The sequence below is a fragment of the Cheilinus undulatus genome, linkage group 24 (genome assembly GCF_018320785.1).
Source record: "Cheilinus undulatus linkage group 24, ASM1832078v1, whole genome shotgun sequence".
In the NCBI taxonomy this organism is placed as follows: Eukaryota; Metazoa; Chordata; class Actinopteri; order Labriformes; family Labridae; genus Cheilinus; species Cheilinus undulatus.
The window spans coordinates 14,073,748-14,101,124 of NC_054888.1; the positions used below are offsets into that span (position 1 = coordinate 14,073,748).

Consider the following 27,377-nt stretch of genomic DNA (forward strand, 5'->3'; position numbering starts at 1 on the left):
ATGTCGTCCTCTCTTCATCAGAAACAGCTACGTCAACTCCAGGAGAAGTTCTACCAGATCTACGACTCTGAAACCGAAGAAGAAGAAGACAACGGTGAGGCCGATCGTGGACGAGAAAGAGAAGAGGACGGTAACCTTTCAGAGGACAGTATACGCTCTGACGGCCTGGAGGAGAGGCACCGAGACCGAGGGCGACACAGCCACGACGACCTGTCGGAGCTAGACCCCGGCCTGTTCCTGGATCGGGCCAGAGCACTCCTCCGAGAGCAGGCTCTGATCGACGGCGAGCTGGAGGAAGATGTGGATGGCCGGGAAGAGGAGGAGAGGAATGGTGAGAAGGTGATGAAGAGGAGAGGAGCGGGAGGAAGGCAGTTAGCTGAGACGCTGAAGCAGGAGCTGAACTGTGCCGTGTCGCAGGTGGTCGACACCGTCGTCAAGGGCTTCTCCTCGCCAAAGCAGGCCGTCAGTCACCATCACGGCTGCCACAGTAGCACGCCGGCTGCCCCCTCCTCCTCCTCTAACTCGTCTTCATCCTGTCCTCCACCTTTCGGTCCTCTCCCCTCTCTGACTCCAGACTCACGCTTCGGCGGTGGCGCCTTGGCGCTCAGTCTGAACGGCGATGGCAGCCCTACCCCGAACTACCACTCCTCCAACCAGAGGCTGCACTGCTTTGGTGATGTAATCGTCCCGAGCCCACTGGATTCATTTGGCGGTTTGAGCGGCAGACTGAGCGGCGTGCCGACGCCAAACGACCAGACTGAAGCGCTGCCGCTGGTGGTGCGCAAAAGCGGCGGAGGTGGAGGAGAGAACCCCAACCCTTCTCTTCCTCCTCCTCCTCATCATCCATCTCTTCATCCTTCCCCCCTGACGGCCTCGCTCGGCTTCAGCCCTCCATCATTTCGACACCCATTCCCTCTCCCCCTCATGGGGTACCCCTTTCAGAGCCCCCTGGGCCCACACGGAGGACCTGGTTATCCACCAGGGCCCAAGGACCACCACCGGTCCTCCCCTGATTCGATGGACATGACCCGGGAAACGGTCAGCCTCAGAACCAAAATGGCAGCTCTTGGAGGGGGGCATCTCAGTCATCACCACAGGCAGAGCTCGCCGAGTCAACACGGGCCAGAGGGTCTGTCCCTGTCGCTCATCAAGTCTGAGTGTGGGGACCTGCAAGACATGTCCGACATATCGCCATATTCAGGCAACACTGTATCCTTCAAGCACTCAAGTCTGGTAACTGTGTACGTGAGTTAATGAGGGTTAGGGTTAGGGTTAGGCATCATTACTTCTTGGAAAGGTGGTCGAAATCATCAATACCATGTCTTTAAACAGTGCAGTCTCCACTATTTAATAGTAGTACTGTATTCAGTCATGGACTTGGGTCAAGAAAAGGAGCAGACTGGCCTTATTTTCAAAAACCAAAACCAACCAAACCCTACCACAAAAGCCATAAACGACCTACAAAACGACCATTACTATGGCTGAGTATGCCAAAATGATTTAACACAATTCCAGAACTTAACATTTCTTGGTGTTAATACTACATTTAATCTAAAAGCACTGCAGAGTCACTGTGCACATCACAGTAGGTCACCGGTTTTTAACCAGTTTCTCTACAACCCTGTTGGCCACAATGGTGGGACATTTTGCAGACCTCATACTTACGCACATTTCTAACCATTTCAGTATTTTTTCTTACATTTTTCTCTGCCCTTCAGTGAAGCTGAATGAACATTTAAGCTCTGCCTTTACACTTCTTGAACTACTTCCTTTACCCTCTTGCTACCACGAGGGTCTAATGGGAGAAATCTGTCTCATAAAACCACAAAGTTAGGCTGACCTTGAAGAGTTTTGGCATCGTAAATAACATTTTTAATAAAACATTAATGAAATATTATATTATTAGCATTTCAATCCATTTTTAGAAATAAGTTAGTAGAAATATGAGCATTTTACTGCCTCAAAATGCACACATTTCAGAGGCTAGTCCATCACTCACCAAATTGAAGTTTGACATTCTGATATCTCTACTTACAGAAGAGATAAAAGCAAGCCCACATATATACTATTTGAGGACGTATGCATTAAAAGATATATTCAGGGTAATCAAAGTTTAAAAAAGCTCTTTTTTTGGTGTGTTTTAGTGTGGATAGCGGACATTCTTGGCCATACTGTGGAGAGAAAAAGAAACTGAAATATTTCAAGATCGGAAAAGTTGAATTAAATTTGGTGGGAGGTATATAAAACATCGAGGAAGGATCTGAATATTAAATTTTAAATCAATAACTTGAATCAATGGAATTTTTAGACACAACTGGGTTATATAACTGGCCCAAAATACATTCAAATCTATATTAATTGCAAAAAATTAATACATATGATTAATAATGATGGAATTTCATTGGTAGGGTATAATACTACCTAAAATTTACAGTGCATTTATGACACTTTTTCACTTCTGGTATAAGAGATGTTCTGGTCTTATGAACTCAATTAGGTGTAATTTTTTTTGACACATTCTGTAATAACTTTATTTAAAGTTGTAGACTTTTAAGTTGCTCAAATCTGTCTCATAGACCAGACATTAAATTTTAAGGAATAAAAAATGTTGAAATAAGGGAAAATTAAACCAAGATATTTAAATAAAAAGCAATGCAAAGCAAAATAAAATAAAATAATAATGATAAAAACTAATAAATAAATGAAAAGCAATGCAAAGCAAAAAATAAATATAAACATATAAAGTAAAATAAAAATACATTTTAAAATATAATTTATGTATAATATAATTTAAAAGTCGACACAGAATTGACTACATTGAGATCCCTCTACAGGCTGCAGGAGTAGAAACAGGGTCACTTAAATTCAAATTTAAGAGAAGTTATTGTGCCCATCTTATCTAAAGGTTTCTATTTGTACATTTGATATAGTTAAACACTGATTTTATTTCCTTTCCCGACAAGAGTCACATCTTAAATGCAGTCAAACGCTGCGAGCCCACTCAGAGATGGCAGCAGGCAGTCGTCAAAGAAAGTCTTTAATATCAATTAATCTGCATTAATTGGCCCGTCTTTTTTCCTCTCTGAGTGGGGAAGATAAAACGGGGCGCGATGGGTCTTGTAAGAGGGGGAAGATTAAACAGGTCGCACGCTGCTCTCTGGAGCTCTTTTAAGTCTGTGCAGCAGGTTGTGGTGTATAAAGGTGCTGAGAAAAGGCCCCTCTTCATCGCACGCGCACGCACTCCCACTGTCTGAGACACTCTTGTGCTGTTAGGCTCTCTTTCATCACAAAGACTTTGTACATAAACGCTCAAAGCAAATCATATTTCTCTGTGTCTGTGAGCGTTCGTGTGTGGGTGTGGGGTAAGACCTTGTACATAGGAGCTCAAAGCTAATCATATTTCAAAGAGGCGCAGGTGAATGCTTGGCTTTATTGATGGGAGCTTTCTAAATTTGTGAGGGCTTGTGCGCACATTAGAAGAGTAATACCTAAAACGCACACTTAGATGGTTTTTAGACATTTTAGCTACTTTCACCCTCTCCTTTCCTGTCGATCTCTCCGGCTCTCTTTCACTCGTTGGCCTTGGCTTGCTGCCGCTCAGCACAAGCACACAAAAGACACGCTCGTTTTCGAGGCGTGTGCACGTGGACAGGTGTTTGCAGGTAGCTGTTTATCTTCTGGTCCCTAACCTTTCATATGAAGAGGGCTTCTCCCGGAGCCACAATGCATGCACACGCTCTGACTCATGTGCATACAAACAGGCGCTTGAAGAACAAAGTGAAAAGAGAAATAAGACTTTGAAGCCGACGAATAGGAACTCCTTGCAGCTGTGATGTGGGATGTGATCATCTTCAAAGCTAATTTAGATGTTGCTTTAATTAAAAAAAGGGAAATATTTGACACCTCTCTTGATCCTGCTGAGCCGTTTCATTCCAAAATGTTTTTTCATTCATCTGAAGAAGAAAAAAGTCTTTGAAATCGGACATTAGTATTTCAAAGATGCTGACCACCCTTCAACCCTCCCCTTCTTTTATTTTGGTTATTTAAAAAAATACTAAATTGTTTAGTGTTTTTCTTTTTATAATACAATTCACTAAAAAAAAAAGTTAATTAACGATCAGAAAAAATGTCCTCACTTGTTTTAATTTACGATACAAGTGAATAAATTGTTTTATTTGTACTTGTGGTAAAAAAATATTACATATTTTGGTCAATGGAAGGAATATTATGACATTTTATTAAGATATTCAATGGAAAAAAAACTTCCACAGCATTATAAATGCTGCTTTTCTCTAATGCATTGCTTCCCAAAAGCCCCCTGCACCCTAGAGATACTGCTGGCGGGCCTGGACAGGTCATCCCCCTTAATGAAAAGCTAAAAACATAACTTTTAAAATTAAAATCTCATTTTAAATGAGCATAAAATAACCTATTATACGTTTTCAAGTGTCAAAACTGGAAAAAAGGCAGATTTAACTTGTCTTTTTAATTACTGGTGACATCAGGGTTTAGGCATCATAATACCTGGAAGCATTAGGGCTAGGTTTAGACATCATACTGTCAGGTTAAGGCACTATAATATCTGGTAAAGGCATCATAATATCCGGTGGAATAGGGTTAGGTTTAGGCACCATAATATCAGGTTAAGGCATCATAATATCTGGTGGAATAGGGTTAGGTTTAGGCATCATAATATCAGGTTAAGGCATCATAATATCTGGTGGAATAGGGTTAGGTTTAGGCATCATAATATCAGGTTTAGTCATCATAATATCTGGTGGAATAGGGTTAGGTTTAGGTATCATAATATCAGGTTTAGGCATCATAATATCTGGTGGAATAGGGTTAGGTTTAGGTATCATAATGTCTTGAGGCATTAGAGTTAGTTTTAGGTATCTTAATGCCAGGGTCAGGCATCATAATGCCAGGTGGCATTAGGGTTAGGTTTAGTCATCATAATATCAAGTGGAATAGGGTTAAGCTTTAGCTGTCATAATATCTGGTAGAATAGGGTTAGGGCTAGGCATCATAATATCTGGTGGCAGGGTTAGGTTTAGGGTAAGGGTTACGTAATGCTTGGTAACATTACATTTCTTTATGACACTCTGTTAGGCACTCCAATATGCTGCTCGCCTCAGTATTATATGAACAAATTAGTGGCTATAAGACATAAACATTACTAGGAAAATGTAAAGTAGCAAGGTGTGTTCAAAAAGATTCATATTAGAAAAAAAAGGAAAAATAAGGGTGACTTTGTAGATGCCTGATCACAACAAAACAAATGTTTAGGGTGTATAAATTGCACTGTAGCTGCATAAAGCCTTTCAGAATACCTTTATTCTAATGAAAATTAAATATTGACAAAGTTTATGTAATAAAAGATGCAGGTAAATACAGTATTGTAGTCGGATTTTACACTTGTAGGATGGTTTAGATTTTCAGGTTTCGGACTGGGCTGTAGTATGGTCAAGTTTGGGAAAGGCTCTCCTAATGTACACCACTGTTAATAGATTTTTTTTTCTGTTAAAGGTAAAGTGTGAAAATTCAGTAACGTTTAGAACAAAAAAATTGGTAAAAATTAAAACATTTAAACATTTTATTTAACCTTTATTTAACCAGATGAAAAACCCATTGAGATCGAGATCTCGTTTACAAGGGTGACCTGGCCAAGAGGTCAGCAGCACATGTCATAATAAATACATTTATTATATGTATTTATAAATCTGTTTAATTAAGTGTTTAATAACTTAAACATCTAAAATAAGTTTATTTTTATTAACTCAGAATAAGTCTGTCATCCACACTGTACCTTCAAGGCTGCATAAAGTTTAAAACTAGGTTCCTAAAACTTGACAGAATTTTACATATGTTCATGTATTATTATATCGGCTGCATAACACAAATATTTAAATGAGTTGTGTGTAAGTATTTAATAGCAAGTGTATTGAACCTTCAGTGTTAGAGAAGTCCACCTACCTGAAGGTGTTTAATGTCTTTCAAAATAAAAGCAGGTCATACAGGATTGTCAATCACCACTCTTTAAGGAAAGGACAAAATTCCCAAATTAAAACGAAACACTTTAAAATGCAAATAGTGGCATTTTTAAAACTACGAGAATTCTGTAATTAGTCATGATTAGAAAATGTACTCATATGACCGTCCTAATTAAGCATTAAATTTGCAAAAACACAAAATTTGATCGGCCCAACTGTTACAAAAACCTGCTCTTCTTTTGACATTATTTTATTATTAAAACCAGATGCTTTTAGATAACGATTCATTGGAATCAGCTTTGTTGGTCAAGTTTGCTTACACAGGGATCCGACTCCAATTAGCTTAGCTCTCTTTACAGGAAATAAACATTAAGTATGAAATTGGAAAAAAATATGTTAAATTTTAGATCTTTACAAGCTTTAATTAGTAGTGTTGGCATTGGGGCCTTTGAAGGTATAAATACGGGTCTGTGAGAATTGAACGTATGGTTGCATACAAGTTATTTCACTGCAGTTTTTCCTTGTAGTCTCTAATCTAAAAGAAAGTTCAATTTTACATTAAAAATCGGAATTATATTTTCTTTAGCTCTGTGAGTGACAACTGGAACAGTAATAACTGGCTTTATTCAAACTATTTTTTTCATGACATGGTCATTTTAAATGTAGTTTTAAACACACCACATCACCAAATCCTCTTTGTGGATTCACATGTGCTCATAATGAGGAAAGATTTAACAGTTTTAGAATAGAAAAGCTTAAGTTTAGCTCAGTTAATGGAACAGATGCTCAAATAAAGAGGGTTCATATTAGTAGGTCTTTAATCGCCTGCTCTTTATTTTTCCTTTCTGTCTTTAGAAGTCAGATTTAATGACAAAAAACTCCCTCAAAGTAATCTATAAAGAATTAAGGTTGTCTTTTTTTTTTTTTACTGGATATCTACCTTAAACAACATAACCTTTGTTGTTAAATTTAAATCTTATTTTGCACTTTTAAAGCACTTACGCACACCAAACATTATCGAGCACTTTCTGAACATTCTTACTTCTCTCTAAGAAGGCCAGACATCTTTTAAAAAGCTGCATATTGTCTTCTGTTTTCCTTTTTTTACCCGTCTTCTGCTTCTACTTTCTACCGTTAAAGTTGTGATGGTGTAGCTGTTGTTAAGAAAAGCCTGCCGGTTAGATTTAGGTGCTTCGTTCACACACTCCCTCCCTCTGTCAGGTCTGTGTATCTTTAATCCTTTGTACAGAGCTGAGCAGATGTCCCCCATTCATTTATGAATTTATCCCCCCTCCCCATTCACACACAAACACACACACACACACACACACACACCTGGCAGCAAGGTCAAGTTACAGCTGATTCAGTGAGCACAAAACACACATAGGAACATCAGGTTGATCACACACTTTGTTTATTCACTTTAGCTACTATTACACTGTCTTCGTTTTTTTTGGCGTCTCATTGTTTATCTGGGAGGTGTTTGTGGGTCTTAGTATAAAACTATTAAACACACACACACACTCAGTGACAGGTTGGTATGAATGTTAATAATGAGGTGATGATGTTGTTTGCTGACCTGATGGAGCCGCTGCTGAATGAATGATGAATGACAGCAGGGAGAAAACTGTTATGACGCTGTTTTTAAAGTCTTTCTTAATATGTAGTCGGACTACTTTTACATCAGGGGTGTAGGATACAATCAGCATGATATCAGACTCAGCAGGTGTGAAATTGTCTGATATATTGGCTGTAAGTATTGGCCATAAAAACAAATACATTTTTTATAGTATTGTATTCTTGAAAACACTTCTTCTCAAAGGCTTGTCCTTTGCGCTTGTAATTCTGGGATTCCCTAGTATCCTAACATATACTTTTCATTAAAATTAGAGCTGATTGGAGTGACAGTGAGCCTAGCATTTAGTTAATACATCCCATTTCCACTGAGGCACAGTAGCTCTGGAGCTCTGGAGCTCTGGAAGCATGCAGCTCAGGTTCAACTTCAAACCTCAGCTTCTTTTCCCCAACCGTTTTCCTAAGGGCCCCTCCTCTTCGCATCTAACAAAAGCAAAGCACCCTCACTTGGAAAAGTCCACATCAATTTTAACAGTTTTCATTGACAAAATAAAAAAAAACATGTATAAAGTATACATTATTAAGACATGTATTAGCACCATTCTAGAAAAAAATATGCTAATTTTTTAATAACATCTCAATATTCACAAGTTTAAAAACTCATATGAGAAAATAACTAGAAAGATTAAACTTCTAAAGTCGCAAATTTATGTATACTTAAGCTTAAATTTTTTTCAGATAACAATTTCAAGAATCCAACCATAGTTTGGTTTCTCGTAAATGTTTGACTTTAAAATGTTGTAAATTTATGTTTTTAATTTTTAAAATTTCTTTTAGATTTTAATGTCAAAATTTAAGACTATTTAAACTTTGATATTTTGATTTTTTTCCTGTAAATTTTTCAGTTTTAAACTCTGAAATTTTAAGTTTTTTTCTCATAAACATAGATATTACAATCTAAAATTCCAACACCCAAGTGTATTAGCCCCATTCTAGACAAAAAGATCTGTTAATTTTCAGTAAAAACTCAAAATTCACAGGTTTAAAAATTCAGAAAATAACAAGAAATGTTAAAGTTTGAAAGTCGTAAAAGTAGGCATGCTAGAACTTTGAATTTTTCAGCCTAGAATGACAAAAATCCAACCATAGTTTCGTTTCTTGTAAATATTTGCCTTTAAAATGTTCATTTATGTTTTTAAAAACTTTAATTTTTTGAGATTTTAATGTAAAAATTTAAGACTTTTTAAACTTTGATTTGGATTTTTTTTTCTGTAAATCAAACCCCGAATTTTTTTTTTTTTTTTTTTTGTTAACATAGACATTAAAATCTCAAAAATCTAACTCCCCTAGTGTATTATCCCTATTCTAGACAAAAAGATCTGTTAATTTTCAATAAAAACTCAAAATTCATAAGTTTAAAAAGTCAGTAATTTATGGGAAAATAACAAGACATGTTAAAATTTTAAAGTCGTAAATGTATGTATACTAGAACTTATCCTACCATAGTTTGGTTTCTTGTAAATATTTGCCTTTAAAATGTACATTTATGTTTTTAAAAATGTGACATTTTAAAGATTTTAATGTTAAAATGTAAGACTTATAAACTTTGATATTTTGATTTCTTTCCCCGTAAATTAAAAAAAATTTAAACTCTGAAATTCTAAGTTTGTTTTCCTTATAAACATAGATATTACAATCGCAAAAATTATAAATATTTCCCCTCAAATATTTTCACTTTTTGCCCCAAAAATAATGGATCCTCTTAATTGTATTATTATTTAAGGGTGGCCCTTAAGAACTGTCGTATGTTATCTTTCTCAACATGATTTTAAAAATGTATTTGCCAGGGTGTGCCCTGACCCCAGGTTGGAATCACTGCCTTATCTGATTTACAATAGTCTTTTCATTGTGGTCTATAAAATGTTTTTTCAGCTCCCGTTATCTTGTTCAATGGTCAAACTTTATACTAACTACCCATTTAACGACTTTTTTGGGAGGTTCTCTGAAAATAATCCAATTGCGTTGTTTTTTTCCCCAGTATTGCCAATGCGATTTGATATGTGATTATTTCTTAAGTTCCTTACATATATATATATATATTTTTTTTTTTTTTTTTTTTTTTGATAGGACAGTGGACAGAGTCGGAAACAGGGAAGAGAGCAGGGAGAGACATGCAGGAAATAGTGCCACGGGCCAGAGTCGAACCCGGGTTGCTTGCGTATATGGCGCAAGCCTTAACCACTCGACTACTGGTGCACCGTATATTATATTTTTTTTAATAACAAACACAAGCAACAAATCATTCTATATTATAACCAAACAATCTTAAATAAGACTAGAGCTGAACAATTTTGAAAAACATCTAATTGTGATGATTTGATGCACCTTCTGCAATTTGAAGATTGCAGCAGGCAAGGAAAATAAGACGAGGTCAATCAACACACTAAAACAGGAGAAATATTTCAAAAAAGATTTGTTTTGATTAGATGGTGTCAAATGACTGTAACAGTAGTTTACTTAATAGGAACTGCAGCTTGACTTTTTAACCACAGTCAGTCAAATTTTTGCATAAAACCGCTAAAAAAGAGGAAATGTTTGGGGGATGATGTGCACCAAATAGTCCAGAGTCAAACCTGCAATCAGTGCAACAAAGAGCGTAGCCTCAAAACCTAAAACAGTTTAGATAAACTTAACAGCAATTTTCTTCACGTTGTCACAACTCAAGAAGCATTTTTGGGAACAAATGCTTTTTTTTTTTTGCAGCCATGATAGCATTACATCTGGCTAAAGAAAATTGTGTTATTACCATTAACAATGGTAGCACAGTGGCTCCAATATTGCTCTACCAATCTTGGTTTTTGCACTCCTGTGAGGAACGTTTCTACTTTAATAATACCGCTCCCACTGTTGACAAAGCACCCTAGTATTTATTTATTTATACCTTCTTTTAAAGATCAGTTGGATAACAGTGAATTGGGTACAAAGTAAAAATATTATGTCAGGATGCTCATCTGACACCTATTCCCCTAGAGGCCTTGCATTACAGGAGTAGTCAATCTTGTTGCTGATTTTGATTTTACAGCCGTCATCCTGTGTCATAACCAGATACCAACTACCAAAAGAGTTCTTTCAAGACTAGGATTTTCCCCTAGATGTAGTTCGATATAAAACTGAACAGTAATGACACCCGTTTTCATGCCTTAGGAAGAAAAACACCAGGGCATCCTAACTTGAGAAGTTTACTTGTTTTTGTTTTCAACTGGTGCAGAAAAGATCCAACAACTACTATTTAACACAGTTTCTGCTTATGTAGCTGCAAAGTTGGATCTTTTCCTTTCAAACACTTTTAATACAGCTTATTTACACAATCTGCAAATCACAGCTTTGCACTTCTGGGGTATAGAGATGTATTGAAACGTTTTGACACCCTTATATCAAAGATAGTCCATCCCATAAGCACAAATTTACCAATTTATATTAACAAACCAAGCCTACAGATCTTAAATATCACTGTTTCTGGGTTGAAATTGAATTCTAACTAAAAACTTTAGAAAAGACAAATCTACTAGCAAAAAGTCAAATTCTGCCTCTTTCTCTGTGCCGAAGCGCTCCCCTCACTCCTCTCTATCCTGATTGCTGATGCTCCCCTCTCTCCCTCTCTCCAGCCATATCGGGCCCCTGGGGTTTCAGTCCGAGTGTGGGTCCGTGTGTGTGTTTGTCTGTGTGCTAATTGACCTTGCAGGGGGTTCCATTGATTGCCTCATCTTCTCTGATAGATTATAGGGCTGTTAATGTGGTGGGGAAATGGCAGCGTGGTGGGGCACAGCTGTTGTCACACACACTCTCTCTGCGTCCCTGCGACCGGGGCCTCCTCCTCAATTATTATTTTCCTTGTTGAGACGGTGGGATGCACACTGAGGCTGCGGAGACGCACGAGTGGATGTGGGATTTGATCCAAAGCCAGCAGGTGCTCCAGTTTGCTTTTGCTTTGGGTGTAGAATGGCCCTTTGAAAGACTGCGCCTCTCTTTTTGTCTCTCTAAAATTTCAGCGGTTTTATTTAATGGCACTGCTGTCACCCTTTCTTACTTACAATGCAATGGTTACTCTACACTCTGACATTTGTTTTGTAATTTATTTTGGATAAAAGTCCCTTTACTTGCTCACCAAATATAAAAATACCCTTAATGTGGCCTTTATCGGCCTCTGCACCTCTGGTGCCATATCATCCACACGTGTCTCGGCATGGTCGAGCGATTTAATGAAACAGATGCATCATATTAAACAAAAATGCTCTTCTCGACTTTCAAATTCCACAAAGCCAACTAAAGCATATCAAACAAACGCAAAGCTTAACCTCCTCCACCCCAGCCTCCTCCTTTATAGCATAAAGCTTGTTGCACCCTCATATTCAGATTCATGTCACCCTGGACTAATTACTAATTTAACCGTATTCAATACAGACTGTCATAATTGTGTTTTCCACATTCATGTCTCAGTAGGCCTTTCTGTAAAAGGCAGTTTTCACCATGGAGGGGCAGCTAGCCTAGCACCAAGCCAGCTGTTGTTCTTTGGAGTCATTTTTTGCCACCAAGAAGAGGGTAAAACCTTAAACAACACTGCTCCATTCTGTATTTCTTTCTCATTCTTAACACATAACCCACAAACTTTCTTTAGAGTCTATCATAATGTTATCCACTACTTTTACTTCAAAAGTGGCATCTTTGCAGGCTTTGGCTAACGGCTACGTGGTCTTGTATTGCAAATAGTGACAAAAACACAGATTCTTACCATGTTACACCTATTGTTGCCTCTGTTGACCCATTATCGCCATTATTAATCTCTTTTACCACATTTTACTATTTCTTATGACAGTTTCAGTCAATTTTGCCAATGTCTGGGAGCACAGATGGTCGAGTGGTTTAAGGCGCTACCCATATACGCGGGCAGCCTGGGTTCGAATCCGGCCTGTGGCCCTTTACCGCATGTCTCTCCCCACTCTCTTTCCTGTTTCCGAATCTATCCACTGTCCTTCCTTTATCAAATAAAGGCATGAAAAGGCCCAAAAATAAATCTTTAAAATTTTTTTTAACCAATTTCTGCTTCTTTCTGCCTTTTTTTCTGCCTTGTTAACTAGTTTTTGACAGTTTAAAACAGTTTTTCCCACTGTATAATGCCATTTCATCACCTTTCCACCAATTTTTGCCACAATCAAGCCAATATTGCCAATATTGCTACTGTTAACACGTTACCACTTTTTATGCCTGTTTTTGCCATTTTTACCCATTTTCGCATTTTTATAACACTTCTAATCAACTCCGACCACTTTAAGTCCATCTGCTACTTTTAAAATCATTTCACCACCATTCCTGCCAGTTTGTGCCACTTTTAAGCCAATATTGCTACTTTAACACATTTTACCATTTTGTATGCTCGTTTTTGCCATTTTAACCCCTTTAGGTTACTTTTGTTGCCACTTTTATCCAACTTTTACCACTTTTTTATCGACCTCTGCTACTTTTAAAATCTCATTTTACCACCATTCCTGCCAATTTGTGCCACTTTTAAGCCAATATTGCCATTGTTAACACATTTTACTGCTTTTTATGCCCGTTTTTGGCACTTTAACCCATTTTTACTTCTTTTGTTGCCACTTTTGATCAATTTCTGATACTTTTAAAAGTCCCAATCAACACCTTTCCCACCAATTTTGCAATTATTAACCCATTTTAATTCTGTTTTTAAGAAGAAGGATTTACATTTTTAAGATGGCTATATTCTATAGCACAAAAAATGAAAAAAGTCACTAGTTGCTTTGATACGAGTGATTTTACTCTGGTAAAAATAATAAAAAATGGTTATCACAGCTTAACTTTACAACGGGTCATGATTTTCCTGACCCTGCAGTGGTGCAAGGGGGTTCCCCGGTCTGTGGCACCTTTATTCTGGGGGTCGTGGGCTGAAAACTTTGAGAACCCCTGCTTTCGAGGGCTGTTATTAGGGTAAAATGATTATTGTTCCTTAAATATAAAAGGTTTAAAGTGTCAGACAAGGTGTTTTTATTTTTAGGGTTAGGGTTAGCTCTGGCACAGTTAGAGTTGCTCCAAGTTTCCTTAACATAATGATGTCCAGATTCAGGAGGGCTTGTCTCCAAACCACCTGAAGAAAGCCAAGCTGATGTTCTTCTACACCCGCTACCCTTCATCCAACATGCTCAAAATGTTCTTCTCTGATGTCAAGGTAAGACTTTGTCTTCCTTATATTTTCCTTGTGGCTTTTACTTTCCCATTTTATCAGCTTTTTGAATCATTTTCCTCTTTTGGGCCTGCTTTCTCCCAACACAAGTGATCTTTTTTGTGTAAATGTAATGCTTTTCTTTCTCCCGAGATTCTAAGAATTGAAGTAAAGGTTGAAAACTGTGAAAGATACAGCTTAACCTGTGCAGTCACTTTTACAGCTTATTGAAAAGCAGCAAATGAATGCATAGAAAACGTCTTAGGAGGCAAGAAAGTGAAAAGAAAAGGGATAGTCACATTCACATGCTCTAAAATAAGAAGTTGCTCTTGCGTATTCAGAGCTACATAAAGAAGGGGTCAGATTATTATTGCATTGTGAGCAATAAAATGTTGACAATGAGCATGTAAAGAGTATGAAGGAGATGTGAGAAAGTGACTCATAACCTGAGCAGAATAGACATGTGAGAAGTGTCGTCACTGTGAGGGCGAGATAAAAGACTGAATGGCATCTTTAGAATCAGGGTTAGAAAAATCACAGCGGTGTTATCAGTGACGGATGAGAGAAATGAGTCATTGTGCACAGATTTGGTTATTTTCCCAAAATTCTTATGCTCAATTTTCTTGTATTTTTGCACATTTTACTGCCTGAGTTTGTTGTTTTTGTGCGTTATTCCGTTATTTTGTATACACCACTGAGTGTATGAGAGAGTGTAGCACAGATGGGTGCTCCAGTCTGTCTCGTCTTTGCAGCATAATTAGAGTTTCTGGCCTTAATCGGCCCGGAGGTTGGAGGGAGGGGTTTCAACGCCCACTTTCCCTCTCACACACATACTGTAACACCCCCTCCTCAACAAAACCCCACACAAACCAACCCTTTCACTCTCACTCTCACTATAAAGCAACTTAAAAGTTTTATTTCCCCAAGGAAACGGGGAAAATAGGAGCTTAATCTGACTGAGTGCAAAGGTAGATGAGGGAAGTTAGTGAAAGGTGGGGTGTGGGTGTATCAGGGGGGTGTTGGAGAAAAATGACAGAGGGAGAAAGGAGAGGAGGACAAACAAATGAAAGAGAAGACAACAGAACAACAGCTTTAAAAACAAAGGCGCTGATTGTTTGGTGTTTACAGGCTGCTACGTGATTTGCAAAAGGAGCATACGGCTCCTCTACGGATTCAGGACGCTCTATTCAAATGAGCACGCACACACACCAGCTGCCCTTTGGCTCGTATCTGCGGTGACCACTTCCTCGTGGTAGTGCCACATCCTCACCGGCTGCCATGGCAACAAGGGACACCAGGTGCTCGGCAAACACAAGGTTGCTAAGCTTACCTGCTCCCAGTGAGAGAGAGGGTAATTAACAGAGAGAACATTTAGTGATCAAACAGGTATCATAGTATAATAGTTTTACCTCTGACTAATGTCAATGACACAATAATACTTTTAAATAACCTTACAAACAAACAGTTCTTTCTCTGAACACTTTTAAATCAAATTAAATTCAGTTAAATACAAGAAAAATACAAAAATGTAAATAATCAACTTTTAAAAACTTACACGGACGCACAGAAAATGAAGCCTAGCGTTAGTTCACGCAGGACACGGTAGTCATTCACCTCCCAGCTCCTACATCCAACCAAAACTCTTTCTCTCAACATAGCAGTGTATTTCAGTAATCCCTTCTCGCATTAATGCTAATGCACCACGCTGCCTCTGCTTGCAAAGCTTAACCTCCTCCACCTCAGCCACCTCCTTTATAGCACACCTTTTTATACATTTAAAGGCCTTATTGCATTCCTAACACATTACATGAGTGACACAGTTAGGCATGTGTTTTGTCTGGATTGTGAGGTAAAACTGTGACAACATAGAAAAGAAAATGCCAGTAGTGCTTCTTAAGGTAGTATGCAACTTAAGCTTTCTCAAAGCATTTATGTGTAGGAGAAAAAAGTTTAATACTATAAAGCAGGACGCAATGGAGGGGCTGATTTTTCTACTTAAGTGGCCTTAAGGTAGTCACTCCACAATCTAGAAGTACCTACTTAAGCTTTGTACTACAGTTTAACCTCCACTTCCTGTGTCTTTGGCGTGATATCCATACTGAAATTACAGTGTCTGAACCGCTTTTTAATCCCCTTTATCTATGATTTAAGGAAAGTTGAGTATTTACTGTTCTCTAATCACCTATTTAACATCTGCTTCTTGTGTCTTTGGCGTGAGATCCATCCTTAGATTACAGTTTCTGGATCATCTCTTAATCCACTTTATCAATAATTTTAGGCAAGTCTAATATGTACTGTTCTCCAAACGCACATTTTAAAACCCCTTTTCAACCTCTGCTTCCTGTGTCTCTGGCGTGTTATCCATACTGAGATTACAGTATCGGGACCATCTTTTAATCCACTTTATCTATGATTTATTGAAAGTAATATTTACTGTTCTCTAAATTCCTATTTGACCATCATTCTTGTGTCTTTGGCGTGATATCTTTCCTGAGATTACAGTTTCCACGCCATCTTTTAATCCACTTTATCTATCATTCAAGGCAAGTTTATACTAACAGTTCTCCAAACTCCCATTTTAAAACTCCATTTAACTGTGACTTCTTGTGTCTTTGGCATAATATCTATCCTGAGATTACAGTTCCTGGACGGCCTTTTAATCCACTTTATATGTGATTTAAGGAAAGTCTAATATGTACTGTTCTCTAAACTCCTATTTAACCACCATTCTTGTGTCTTTGGCGTGATATCCATACTGAGATTACAGTGTCTGGACCTGTGACAGGAGACATTCGTACTGAGAGCAGACTTCCAGAAATCACACCTTCAGAAAATACCTGCCTCTAAAGATCTGTTGCATTTCTCTAAGTCTAATTTCCCCAGTTGAAGTTGTCAATTATAAATAAGTCACAAAGTCCACATATGGAAGAACACGTGTTTCCTTATAAAGTTTTATAGCAGCAGAAAAGCTTTCATGGGATTGACTGGAGATACAGTGTGAGTGTTCATTGTAATGACCCAACATGTCACGCAGTGCAACAGTGTGACTCATTGATGTGTTTTTAATAGATTGACGACACAATGGAGCTCTATGACTGGGGACTTGTACGACGAACTCTGCTGGTTTCGTGACAAGAAGAAAATTATCTTATTGTTTAAGAAAATTATGGTTTCTTAATATTCACATTTTATGCAAATAAAGGTCTATAGTCAAATTTAGTTTTAATTGAGTCGTAATCCCAGTTAATCCAGCGCTTCTTCATGTGGGCAGATATTACTTCGCTTAATAAAAACATGAATCATGGATAATCCTATTTGTGATGAGCGAGGCTGTTCTTTTCAAGGCATGGGGGAGACTGAGTGGGTGAGAGCACCCTGTTGCTGTCTGCCTGTGGATGTCCTGTTTCATTGTCCCATTGCATTCATTACCCTCATTATTACCATATTTCCAAAATCCGGGTCAATGTCTCCGTCTCTTTTTCTTTCTCACCCTCTATCTCTTACTCCTCCCCCCCTCCTTCCAAGGGGAACAATAAGTAGCATGTGTTAGGAGGATCAGGCAGATTCACTGTAAGGGAATTAGGGCCCTGAATGGCTCCCCTAATTGGACTTGAATGGACTTTGTCTATGGGAAACTGGTTCTTAAAGATGAGCCTCTTACGCACAATAGCCGCCTAGCTCCGTGTGGGAAGTGGGTTGAGCTGACGACTGTTTTACACACATGAGCAAGCATGCACACATACACATAAACACACAGGGGGATCTTAATTATGTAGTGAAAGCTCTTGCCTTCTGACCAGACAATCATATATGTTAGCATGAGACGCTTAGGTGGCTGCCGTCTCGTCTTGAGAGAGTCAGTGAGAGTAATTAAGACCTTGTTAAGACCCAAGGAGTTAGGATTAATTAGACGCTCATCGGCTCACACTCTCGCTGGCAAGCTCCCTGCCAGCTTAGATTCACTCTCTCCGGCACTCTCGATGAATGTGAAGCGGCGACACATTTATCATCGGAGCCCTGAAGACTTGCCTTGAGCAGCTGAAGTGAGATCTCCACGCCGCCTCCTCAGCAGGAATCAATTAGTCCAACCCGCCTCTCACAAGTCTTGTCAATTAGAGCAACACTGCCAATTTGGAGACGTCAAAATAAGAACATGCAACAGCACAGGATGGAAACAGACACTGATATCAGTAAAGTTCAGTGATTACATTATTTTTGTTATGATGAATGGGAAGGTCATTAATAATGAATCATTAGCAGGCACAGCATTCTTCGGCACATCGCTGCAGAAAATGATGAATCTTTCCTTTATTATTTGGCCAATCTTTTGACTAAAAATGTCTAAAAAACTGGCATTTCTCTCTGTTAAGAAAGTGCATTGCAGTGATTTATTGTTTGCTTCTATCATTAGGAAAAAATATTTCAAATGTTTTTAAACAGTACCCATGTTCCATGTGTAAGCTTACTCAAAATCTAGTCCTGAGCTAACTGTTGCCAATATCTAGACCAGACTTTACTAAAAAGGTCTACATGATCGTTAAGTTTCCTGGATCCAAATTGTTAACTCGTCCTGCACTCTTGGCCAAATTTAAGTTTCCATTTCAAAAAACAACCGATTTTCATTTTCCACCACATTAATGCAACAGAGCAGACAAGCCAGTAAGCAGTCAAGTCCTGACACTTCCCAGTTTGATGGATTCGTCTGACTCACATTGGAAAAGGAAGCAGGAATTGTTCATATATTCACTGATTGATTATATTCATACAGTGAGCATACATGTGCAGCCAGGGCTGGGCAATATGGACTGAAAATCCCAGATGATTTCAGTATTTTTTTCCAGTGAAGAAATAGCAAAATATAGGCACTAGGGATGCACAGATGCATAGGTTTTATCTGTTATAGGTTCTTTGACAAACATATTCGGGCTAGACCGACGATCAGCCTGGACAATTACTGAGGCCAATATTTGGCATTTGATTACCGATTTTAGCTTTTTATTTTATTGAAAGTAGATGAAACTAATTTGTCAAAAATGCACTACTTTGGCTGCACTGGAAGGTTTATTTTCACTGTCCTCATCTCACAAAATCTGATTGGCTCAGTATGAGCCAATCAACACTTAAGCCTGGGTGCCACTGACACGGTAAGCATATGGAATCACTTCCTGTTTACCCATTGCTACTGTGCCTTTTCTCATGCTGATAGAGCTAGAGCTAAGATGTTATTTTCCAGCATTTTCTGATAGTACAGTTTTACTTTTTCTTGCTCAATGCATATCTGTTACAAATAGCAGTTATTGGTTTCACGAACTACCAAAAATCTGCATCGTATTTGCCATAAAACACTTTCAGTCGACCCCTAAAACATATAAGCTGAACAATGTCAACATCTACCTAAACAATGGCATAAAACCAATTTTTTTTCAACATGAAATATTTTCAAACAGTTCCCTATTTAACCTAAACATTTAAAAAATTATTCCAAAATGGAAAGACATGGTCGAAAACCATTTAAAAAATCTTTATACTGAGCATTAGGCATTGCCGTTTTTTCTCTTACCAGTTCAGTCAGATTGCACTCGCCAATGGCCAAATGAAAATGGAATTAATGTTTTTAAACCCCATATAAATTATAAGGATAAGCTATATGTTACCCTATATTTAGTTAAAAAAAAATAAACAGATACTGGGCACTGTGCTTAACTTTTAGGCATTTTTGGGCCAAAAATTGAGGCCTAATTAAGGCGTGTAATGGCGAGTAAGCCCACCTGAGAGCACCACTGGTGGAAAGGGGGACTGACACAATCCTTTTGCTCTGGATGTCCTTGCATATTACCAGTGGCATTGGAAAATAATTTGTATATAAAATAACAAATTCCAAACTTTTAGGATGGAGTAAGGGGTGGATGTGGCAAGTAAGCATTGCTAGGACAATGGTTTTCAACCTTTGTTTGCCCAAGACACACCTAAGATCCATCCAAAACCTCAAGGCACATCATATCAATAGAAAATAGTTCTTTTGAAACGTGTTACACTAACTTGTGTTTTTATATGCAGTAGTTGTAGCGACAAAGTATGGTTGCACACAGCACACGGCACAGCTAGATTTGCCTCACGGAACACTCGAGTGCCAAAACCACTGGCGGTCCCTGGGTGTATCACCAGGGGTGAAAAGGCTTGGGAAATAGAGATGCCATCGAGCTCGACCTTGACGGCTAAGGTCAAGCTCAATGGCACTTGAATGAAAAAAGAAAGTAAGCAGTGCATGGAAATTAGATTATTACTTTTTAAAATACTTTTACCATGTTCTCTATTATTTTTTTATTTTTATTTTTTTACCTACACCAGTCAAGGGCTAAAATGTAACTAGGTTTCTGTAAGTGATAAGTGAAATATTTTTGTAGTTTTCAAGGACAAAAAACAAGTTCAAAAGTTTTTTTTTTGAATCTCAGATAGAAGCCCACATGTATAACTGAAAAATGAATTTAATCAATAGTTTTATGGCAACTAATATTTACTTTCCATTGCCATTTTATAGATTATTCGTCTTATATGTAAAAAACAAGAAAGCTTCCGTCTTCAGCATTCCTATAGATGAGTACTTTTGTTGACTTTACATGACATGCCTAATAAACCATTTAACACAAAACCCCTCCTGCAGTATTAAGTGTCTAGTAAAGCAGAAATGCTCCCCAAACATGATTTGAAAAAGTTCCTGCAGCAGCTCTTCTTACAGGAAACCTTCAGTGTTACGACTTGTGAGTTTATGTTGATTGTGCACATTCACGCTGCCCTCTCCAAAATGTGCCGAGCTACGACGAATCTGCTTGAAGTGGGCGGATTCTTAAAGGATGTGTGTTTGCCCTTCCACATGGCCTGAGGGGGCTGACAACAGTCGCCATCAAGGGAAGGAGAGCGGGGGGTGAGGAGCCCTGACACTTTCTCTGACACTTTCTCTTTTCCCCCCTTTTGGTTGTAAACAGAAAATGGCATTCCTCAAGCTCAGCATTTTGGCCCCCTTCCATTCTCTGTCCGTCTTTTGTCTTTGCCTCTCTTCATTTTTTGAGGGGTTTGTGCTGATTGTGATGAGATGGACGGGACAGAGGTCGGGTGGGAGGGTAGGTGGTTGTGTCCTGTTTGCTTGCAAATTCACCCTTTAAATATCCTCCTTTGAAAAGGAAATTATCCGGGTAAGAAACTTAAAAATAAAGTTATGGTGACTATAAATGGAAAAAAAGGAATTCAGTGTAGTTTGCATTAAACTCTAGCTTTATGATAGGGAATCTGATACATGCAAAGTGGAAACCACTGGATATTTGTGCTTGTAACATTTTTTTCCTCATTTGCAAAGATGTCATGTTGCATTAAGACTCTTAGATTTAGATATATGGCACCAGAGCCCTGAGAGAGACACTGAATACATCAGAAGAGGTTGTACATTAACAATGGCTAGTGCAGTCCCAGTACCAAGAAGAATAGGACAGTCAACCTGGTCAAGTCTTGTACATCAAGAGTTTCCTAAAACAATAAACTGTTATCAAAATAAGAAACAGCAAGTAAAAGTACTGACCAACATAAACTTTTTTGATTAGCTCATTTAATATGCATGAAATTATCTTAATTTGGAATGTAGATTGATAAAGTGGTAAACTATTTGGTTAATAAATGCAAAAAGAGGCATACAAAGTCCAAGGTGTTTTATTAATAGTCACACTCAAGCTGCTAAGGGTCAAAAATGCACTTTTCATACAGTAGCTATAAAATAATTCATGCTTTAATCTGTTTCACTTACAACTGACTCAATTATTGATATCAAATATTCATAATTTTCAAAGATTTAACCCCTTGAATGACAATTTTTTTCATGATTCCACCATGTTTTTTAATGAAAAAACAGACATTTTGTTATTTTAAATATTCTACATGCAAAGTCATTTTTTGTGTTGCATTATTGCAGCCTTGGGTATGTCAGTGATTAGCAGCAACATTTAAAATTTTGCATAATTTATTTGTGCAAAATAGCTGCTAAGTGCAAAAAATGCCCTTTTCAGACTGTAGTTATAAAAAAAATTACACATTAGTATTTTTTTCAACTTTCACTGAGCTGATTGTTTTCACCTAAAACTGGCCTAATTATTGATAGATAGATAGATTTTACCCCTTCCAATGCCAGTATTTTTGTCATGATGTCCCATTTTTTTTGTAGAAAACACCCCCAGAAAAATGAATTAAATTAAATATTCTACATTCAAAGTAATTTTTTTGTGTTGCATTATTGCAGCCTTGGGTATGTCAATGATTAGCAGCAACATTGACTATTATGCATATTTTTTTTTTTTGTGCAGTGTCAAATACTCACTCTCAAGCTGTTAAGCACAAAAAATGCACTTTTCATATGTAAGCTATAAAAAATACATTTTATTCTACTTCATTGAGTTATTTTTTCACCTACAACTGGGCTAATAATTGATATCAAATATCCATAATTTTTTAAAAGATTTTAACCCTTGGGACGCGAGTGTCTTTTGTCATGATGCCACTATGTTTTTCAAAGTAAAAACAGAAAAATTTATTATTTTCAGTACACTACATGCAAAGTAATTTTCTTTCTGTTGAATTATTATCAAGAAAAAAGTCTACACGCAAATCCAAACCTAGGTGGGCAGGTGCTGAGCCAAAAAAGAAACTGACAAAGAACAGAAAGATGTCTCGCACACTGCAGGGCTCCAAAAATACAATTATTTATTGCACCAATAAATAATTGTATTTGTATTTTTGGAGCCCTGCAGTGTGCGAGACGTCTTTCTGTTTGTTGAGAATTATTATTACCACGGATATATCAATAATTAGCAGCAACATTGATTTTTATGCATTAATTTTTTTTTGCATGCTAAGCATGTTTTCTCTCCATATGCCAAAAATGATCAAAATGACACCACCTGGTGGAGAGTAGTAAAAATGATCAATTCCAAGGCAAAAGCCCAGATTGACACCCAGATATAATAAAATGCATGTATTACACTTTCGTGGAAGTGAGATGAAAAATTAAAGTTTGAATGGGTTTCAATGGGGCATTTTTTGCTCTTAACAGCTTGAGTGTAACTTTAGCTTATAAACAGTGTATTTTAGACTTACTGTAGTAGCTGAGCTGGAAATAACATAATCGGATAAAAATACACAATCCTGCCAAAAACCATACAATATACATGAACACAGCCAAAAGTATTTTAAAAAAAACTGTGCACAATCTCCCCCAAGGGTTAATTAACTGATCTATTAGTCCGCTTTGTGAAATACTTTATTAGGTATATTTGTCAAACCGGTCATCAGTGCAAGCTTCTTTGCTCAGTTATGGCTCTTTTCTCGCTACATTTCAGCTCTGTATTCCTACTGAAAAATCTGATTGGTCGTTCATCCTGCAAGTATTTGAGAAACTGCCAGTCTGCTGGGATTTTCACACCCCACTACAGTACTATTCATAAATTTTGGGCATGTTTGGGCCAATAATTGAGGCTGCATTAAGGCGTGTAAGGGCGTTTAGACAACCCCAGCCATTCTCTGGATGTCTTTGCATATTACCAAGGGGCATGGGAAAAAATCTTCCCCACTTGCTGCAATGTGATTGGATGATAAGATATTTTCATACATAAGAAGTTTTACTGGTGTACCTAATAAAGTGGTCCTTGGGTGTAAGTGGGTAATCCAAAAGCAAAGATTTTTCCTGGACAACTGTCTTGTAGAAAAAAACAAACTGTGAAAAGATTTACACTGAAATGTAAATCAAATGGTTTCATTGTTTCACAAGGACAGCTGTGAGAATACGAGTATTGTTTTTTAATTGCTGAGTTATCGCGTTTATACCATGTAACACTTTTATGGGTCAAAACACCCCCTCCACACACACTCCCCTCCCTAAAACCTTCTCTCCTTCCTTCTGTTGCACACCCACCCTCCCTCCTCTCCAATTATGCTCCATTATGTCACCCCCTCTGACAGCTCCTGAAAAAATATCTCTTTCCCCCTCCGTCATCCTCTGCTCGCCTCTCTCACTGCATTCCTCTTTTTTTATTTAACCCCTCTCCATTCATCTCTCTCTCTCCTCCTCTTGCTTGTCCCGTGTTCCTGTGAGACAATGTCTTGCAACAATGCCGAGCTTAATCTCCGTATCAAAGCCGTTTTTCCCCTTCAGTGAACACATACACATACATGCACTTTCACTCAGCTGTCACATGGGGTTTTTTCTGCATGTATGACACAACCTGAACCCCATTCATGTTTATAAAATACAAATAAAAATACCCTTAGTTTGCTGATATGACACTATCATTTAAACGTGCTGTTGGCAACACAGACGTACAGTAGGATCATTTTGCTTTGGCAGTTTCATGTCCTTTCATGGTCTGTCCCCTTGTTACTGCTCAAAATATTTTTGTGAAACTCCTGAAATTAAAGACAAAAGTCTAAACGTTGCATCTTTGTTGTTTGATTTCAACTCCACTGTTGTGGTAAAAAGAAGCTGTGCAACTATCCGAATACTAGGCGACTTTTTCCCACTTCGCCACTTGGAAAAGCACTGAGCAGGTTCACTTATGTTGGATAGATACTACCGTCCGTTTTGTTTGTTCGTTCTGTCATTTGTTTGTTGTTGGTTGGTTGGTTGGTTGGTTGGGTCGTTTGAGCTCTCTGTTCAACAGATCGCATTTTTGGGTTTTGGATTAAGGCAACCGATCATAAAGGCATTGGTTCCCAACTTGGGGTCCTAGACCCCAAGGAGGTGCCAAAGATCTTGGATGAATGTGGGTCTTTGTCTGCCTGACTGCTGGTGGTCAACGTTAGATTTGCAGAAACTATCCTAAATGTTAATAACCTTGCAAAGCAGATAGATATGCCTGTTTCCTTGTTTTTCACTGGCAAATCCATCTTGCAAAGCTCCCATCTGAACCATTTGGGTTAGAAACGGTTAGAAAGTGACAGGACCAATCAGCGACAAGGGGCAGTACTTTCAGGTGCAGCAGAGTCGTGACGTTAACAAGCAGCAGCAAGAGCTGGTGCAGTTATGGAGGAAGAGATTAGCGTGGATGCTGCTAAAGCGCCAGTTTTATCAGAACTTGACAACATTTCTTTGTTAAAAGAAGAACAAAGAACAGCGGTGACATGTCTATAGTCACCATCTATATGTCACATGTTTTGTTGCTCTGATTGGCCCGTAGAGATGTGACAGACAGAACGTTCACCCAATCACCCTCCGAGTTTTTTTCAAAGCCTCTGCCTTTTCTCAGACATTTCCTATTGAAGCTTTCCCAGATGGATGTGTGAAACAAATCCATCTGGCATGTCAGGTTAAAATGTTAAAGCATTTACTAGTTTATAGTAGGGATGCACATGGTTAAACGGGGACATCGCCAGCATGAGATTTACGAGTTGGTTCAATTAATTATCTATCATTTTCAATAAACACAGGCTTAAAATCCCGGTCTAACCTCTCACCACTAGAGGCCGCTGTAAACTTCAGTTAACAGACGCTGCCTTCCTGTCTTAGCTTTCCCTCGGCACTTCACCGGATGTAAATATGAGAAGCTAAGTTGTAGCTTAGCGGTTAGCGTGTAGCAGGAACAGCGCTGCATGACTGTTTATTTAGTGATAAATGGAAATAAAGTGGTATTTAGGCTGTTGAGGGTATAACGACTCAACCCAAGTGAAAGAGGCCACATGTCAAAGCATGATAGTAATCTGCAAAGAGGAACGAAGGTGGTGGAGCTAGCTGCTAATGTTAGCCACACTTTACAGATTATCAGGCTCACATCACACCCACCCACGTCAGTTAAGAGCAATTTAAATGGTTGTTTAGCCAAATGGGGAAACAGGCGCCTAGTCACATCCTTAGTTTATATAAAGACTTTTGGTAAGAAAAATGTATGTAGAACCATTTTCTTAGAGTTTTATCAGTAAAACATTAAAAAGTGATGTTGACTTTTACAGCAATGTGTCTCTTTTTTTTTGGTTTTTAATCTATGTACATGTAGTGGGGCTCAGTTTTTCTTAGATGCCAAAAGGTGCCATCACCTTCCTGTTTCAAAAAATGAAACAGGAAGATAATGGGGAAAAAAGGATGGGAACGGGAGTGAAAAGCTATTCCTATTTCATCGTAAACACAGAAAATATTCCTTATATTCAGATATACTTGCAGGACAAACCCGTTCCTTTGGTTAAACTTCCTGTCTTTTTGGTATACCTTTTCTGCACTATGCTCAGGAGGCCTGCAGGGCCAAAACACTGGTTGAAGAGATGTATTAATGAAACTTAGTGTGACATTTAAGTGGCTAATGAGACGCAAACACTGAGGTATTTTGGAGGAATCAACCATATTATAGACTACTTGAAAAGACATGCGTGAACTGGAAAGCTAAATTTGTCTATTCATATGGAGCTTTTCTGCCATATTCAAGAGCTCATGTGAGGTTATGTTCAAGTCAAATTTGATGATAAGCCACCATGCAAATAAGCATCTAAGCAAACATGAGGCTGTGCTTTTATAAGGCTGCAGTGTCTACAAACACAATGCAACATTAACAACAAAATCGACTAGACGTGTAAGAAACTGTCACAGCTGTAATTCTTTATCTGCATATGTGCACAAGAGTTCACCAATTGCAAAGGTTTCTGAATGACAACCTGCAGAAAATCCAAGTCAGAAATTAAAAAGCCAAATAAACTACTGGATACAGTTTTTTATGTAATAAGATTTAACTAGAATAAATTCTGTTTGCCACAGTTCAACCGCTGCATCACCTCCCAGCTGATCAAGTGGTTCAGCAACTTCAGGGAGTTCTACTACATCCAGATGGAGAAGTTCGCCCGGCAGGCCATCAACGAGGGCGTGACAGCGGCCGAGGAGCTGACGGTGGGGCGGGACGCGGAGCTCTTCAGGGCGCTCAACATGCACTACAACAAGGCCAATGACTTTGAGGTAAGATGAAGGAAGTTGGAACATTTTGGGATGAATATATGCAATGCATAGTATGTCATGGGCAGAAATTGCTCTTAACCAGCCTTTTTACAACATTTCATATGAGGTTTTTGTTTCAGAAGTTTGCCGTTTTCCCACTTCATCAACTTTTCTTCACTCGATCCCTAAGACTCCCATCATTAACAGTTTCTCCTTCCAATTTTAAAACTCGATTAAGCACGACTCACACAAACGTCCTCTACCAAGTCAGCTGTTCTGAGCGCAACAGTCACCTCACGATTCTGCTGAGGTGTGGATGTCGCAGTGTGTGTGTGTTTTTTTTTTGTGTGTGTGTGTTCGATGAGGCGAAAGAGGACGCCGCTCGAGGCACGGGTGTCCTTGTCAAAGCGATTTGCAGAAGTCACATTCTCCCGCTCACTTTTTCCTCCCCTAATATTGGTCTAAGGGGACCTGAGGGCCCTTAAAGTATTCCACGTAACATCAGCAGCATTTAGACGTCCATTAGCACACGCGCCTCACCGCTGACACACACGTCTCTTTTTTGCTTATGGAGAGAAATGTTGACGCTTAGTTGAGGCTTAAATGCACAAAGAGTAGAGATCTGTAGACA

The 27,377-nt window shown here is 38.4% G+C and overlaps 1 protein-coding gene across 1 annotated transcript in view; it reads left to right on the forward strand.

Moving 5' to 3' along the window:
• The window catches only part of prox1a (prospero homeobox 1a), a 60,198-nt gene that overhangs the window by 4,566 nt on the left and 28,255 nt on the right, over positions 1-27,377 (forward strand). Inside the window, exons 4-6 of the mRNA XM_041781897.1 lie at positions 22-1,209; positions 13,699-13,806; positions 26,573-26,767. Of these exons, the coding sequence (XP_041637831.1) occupies positions 22-1,209; positions 13,699-13,806; positions 26,573-26,767 (1,491 nt within the window). The remainder of the gene's footprint in view (positions 1-21; positions 1,210-13,698; positions 13,807-26,572; positions 26,768-27,377) is intronic.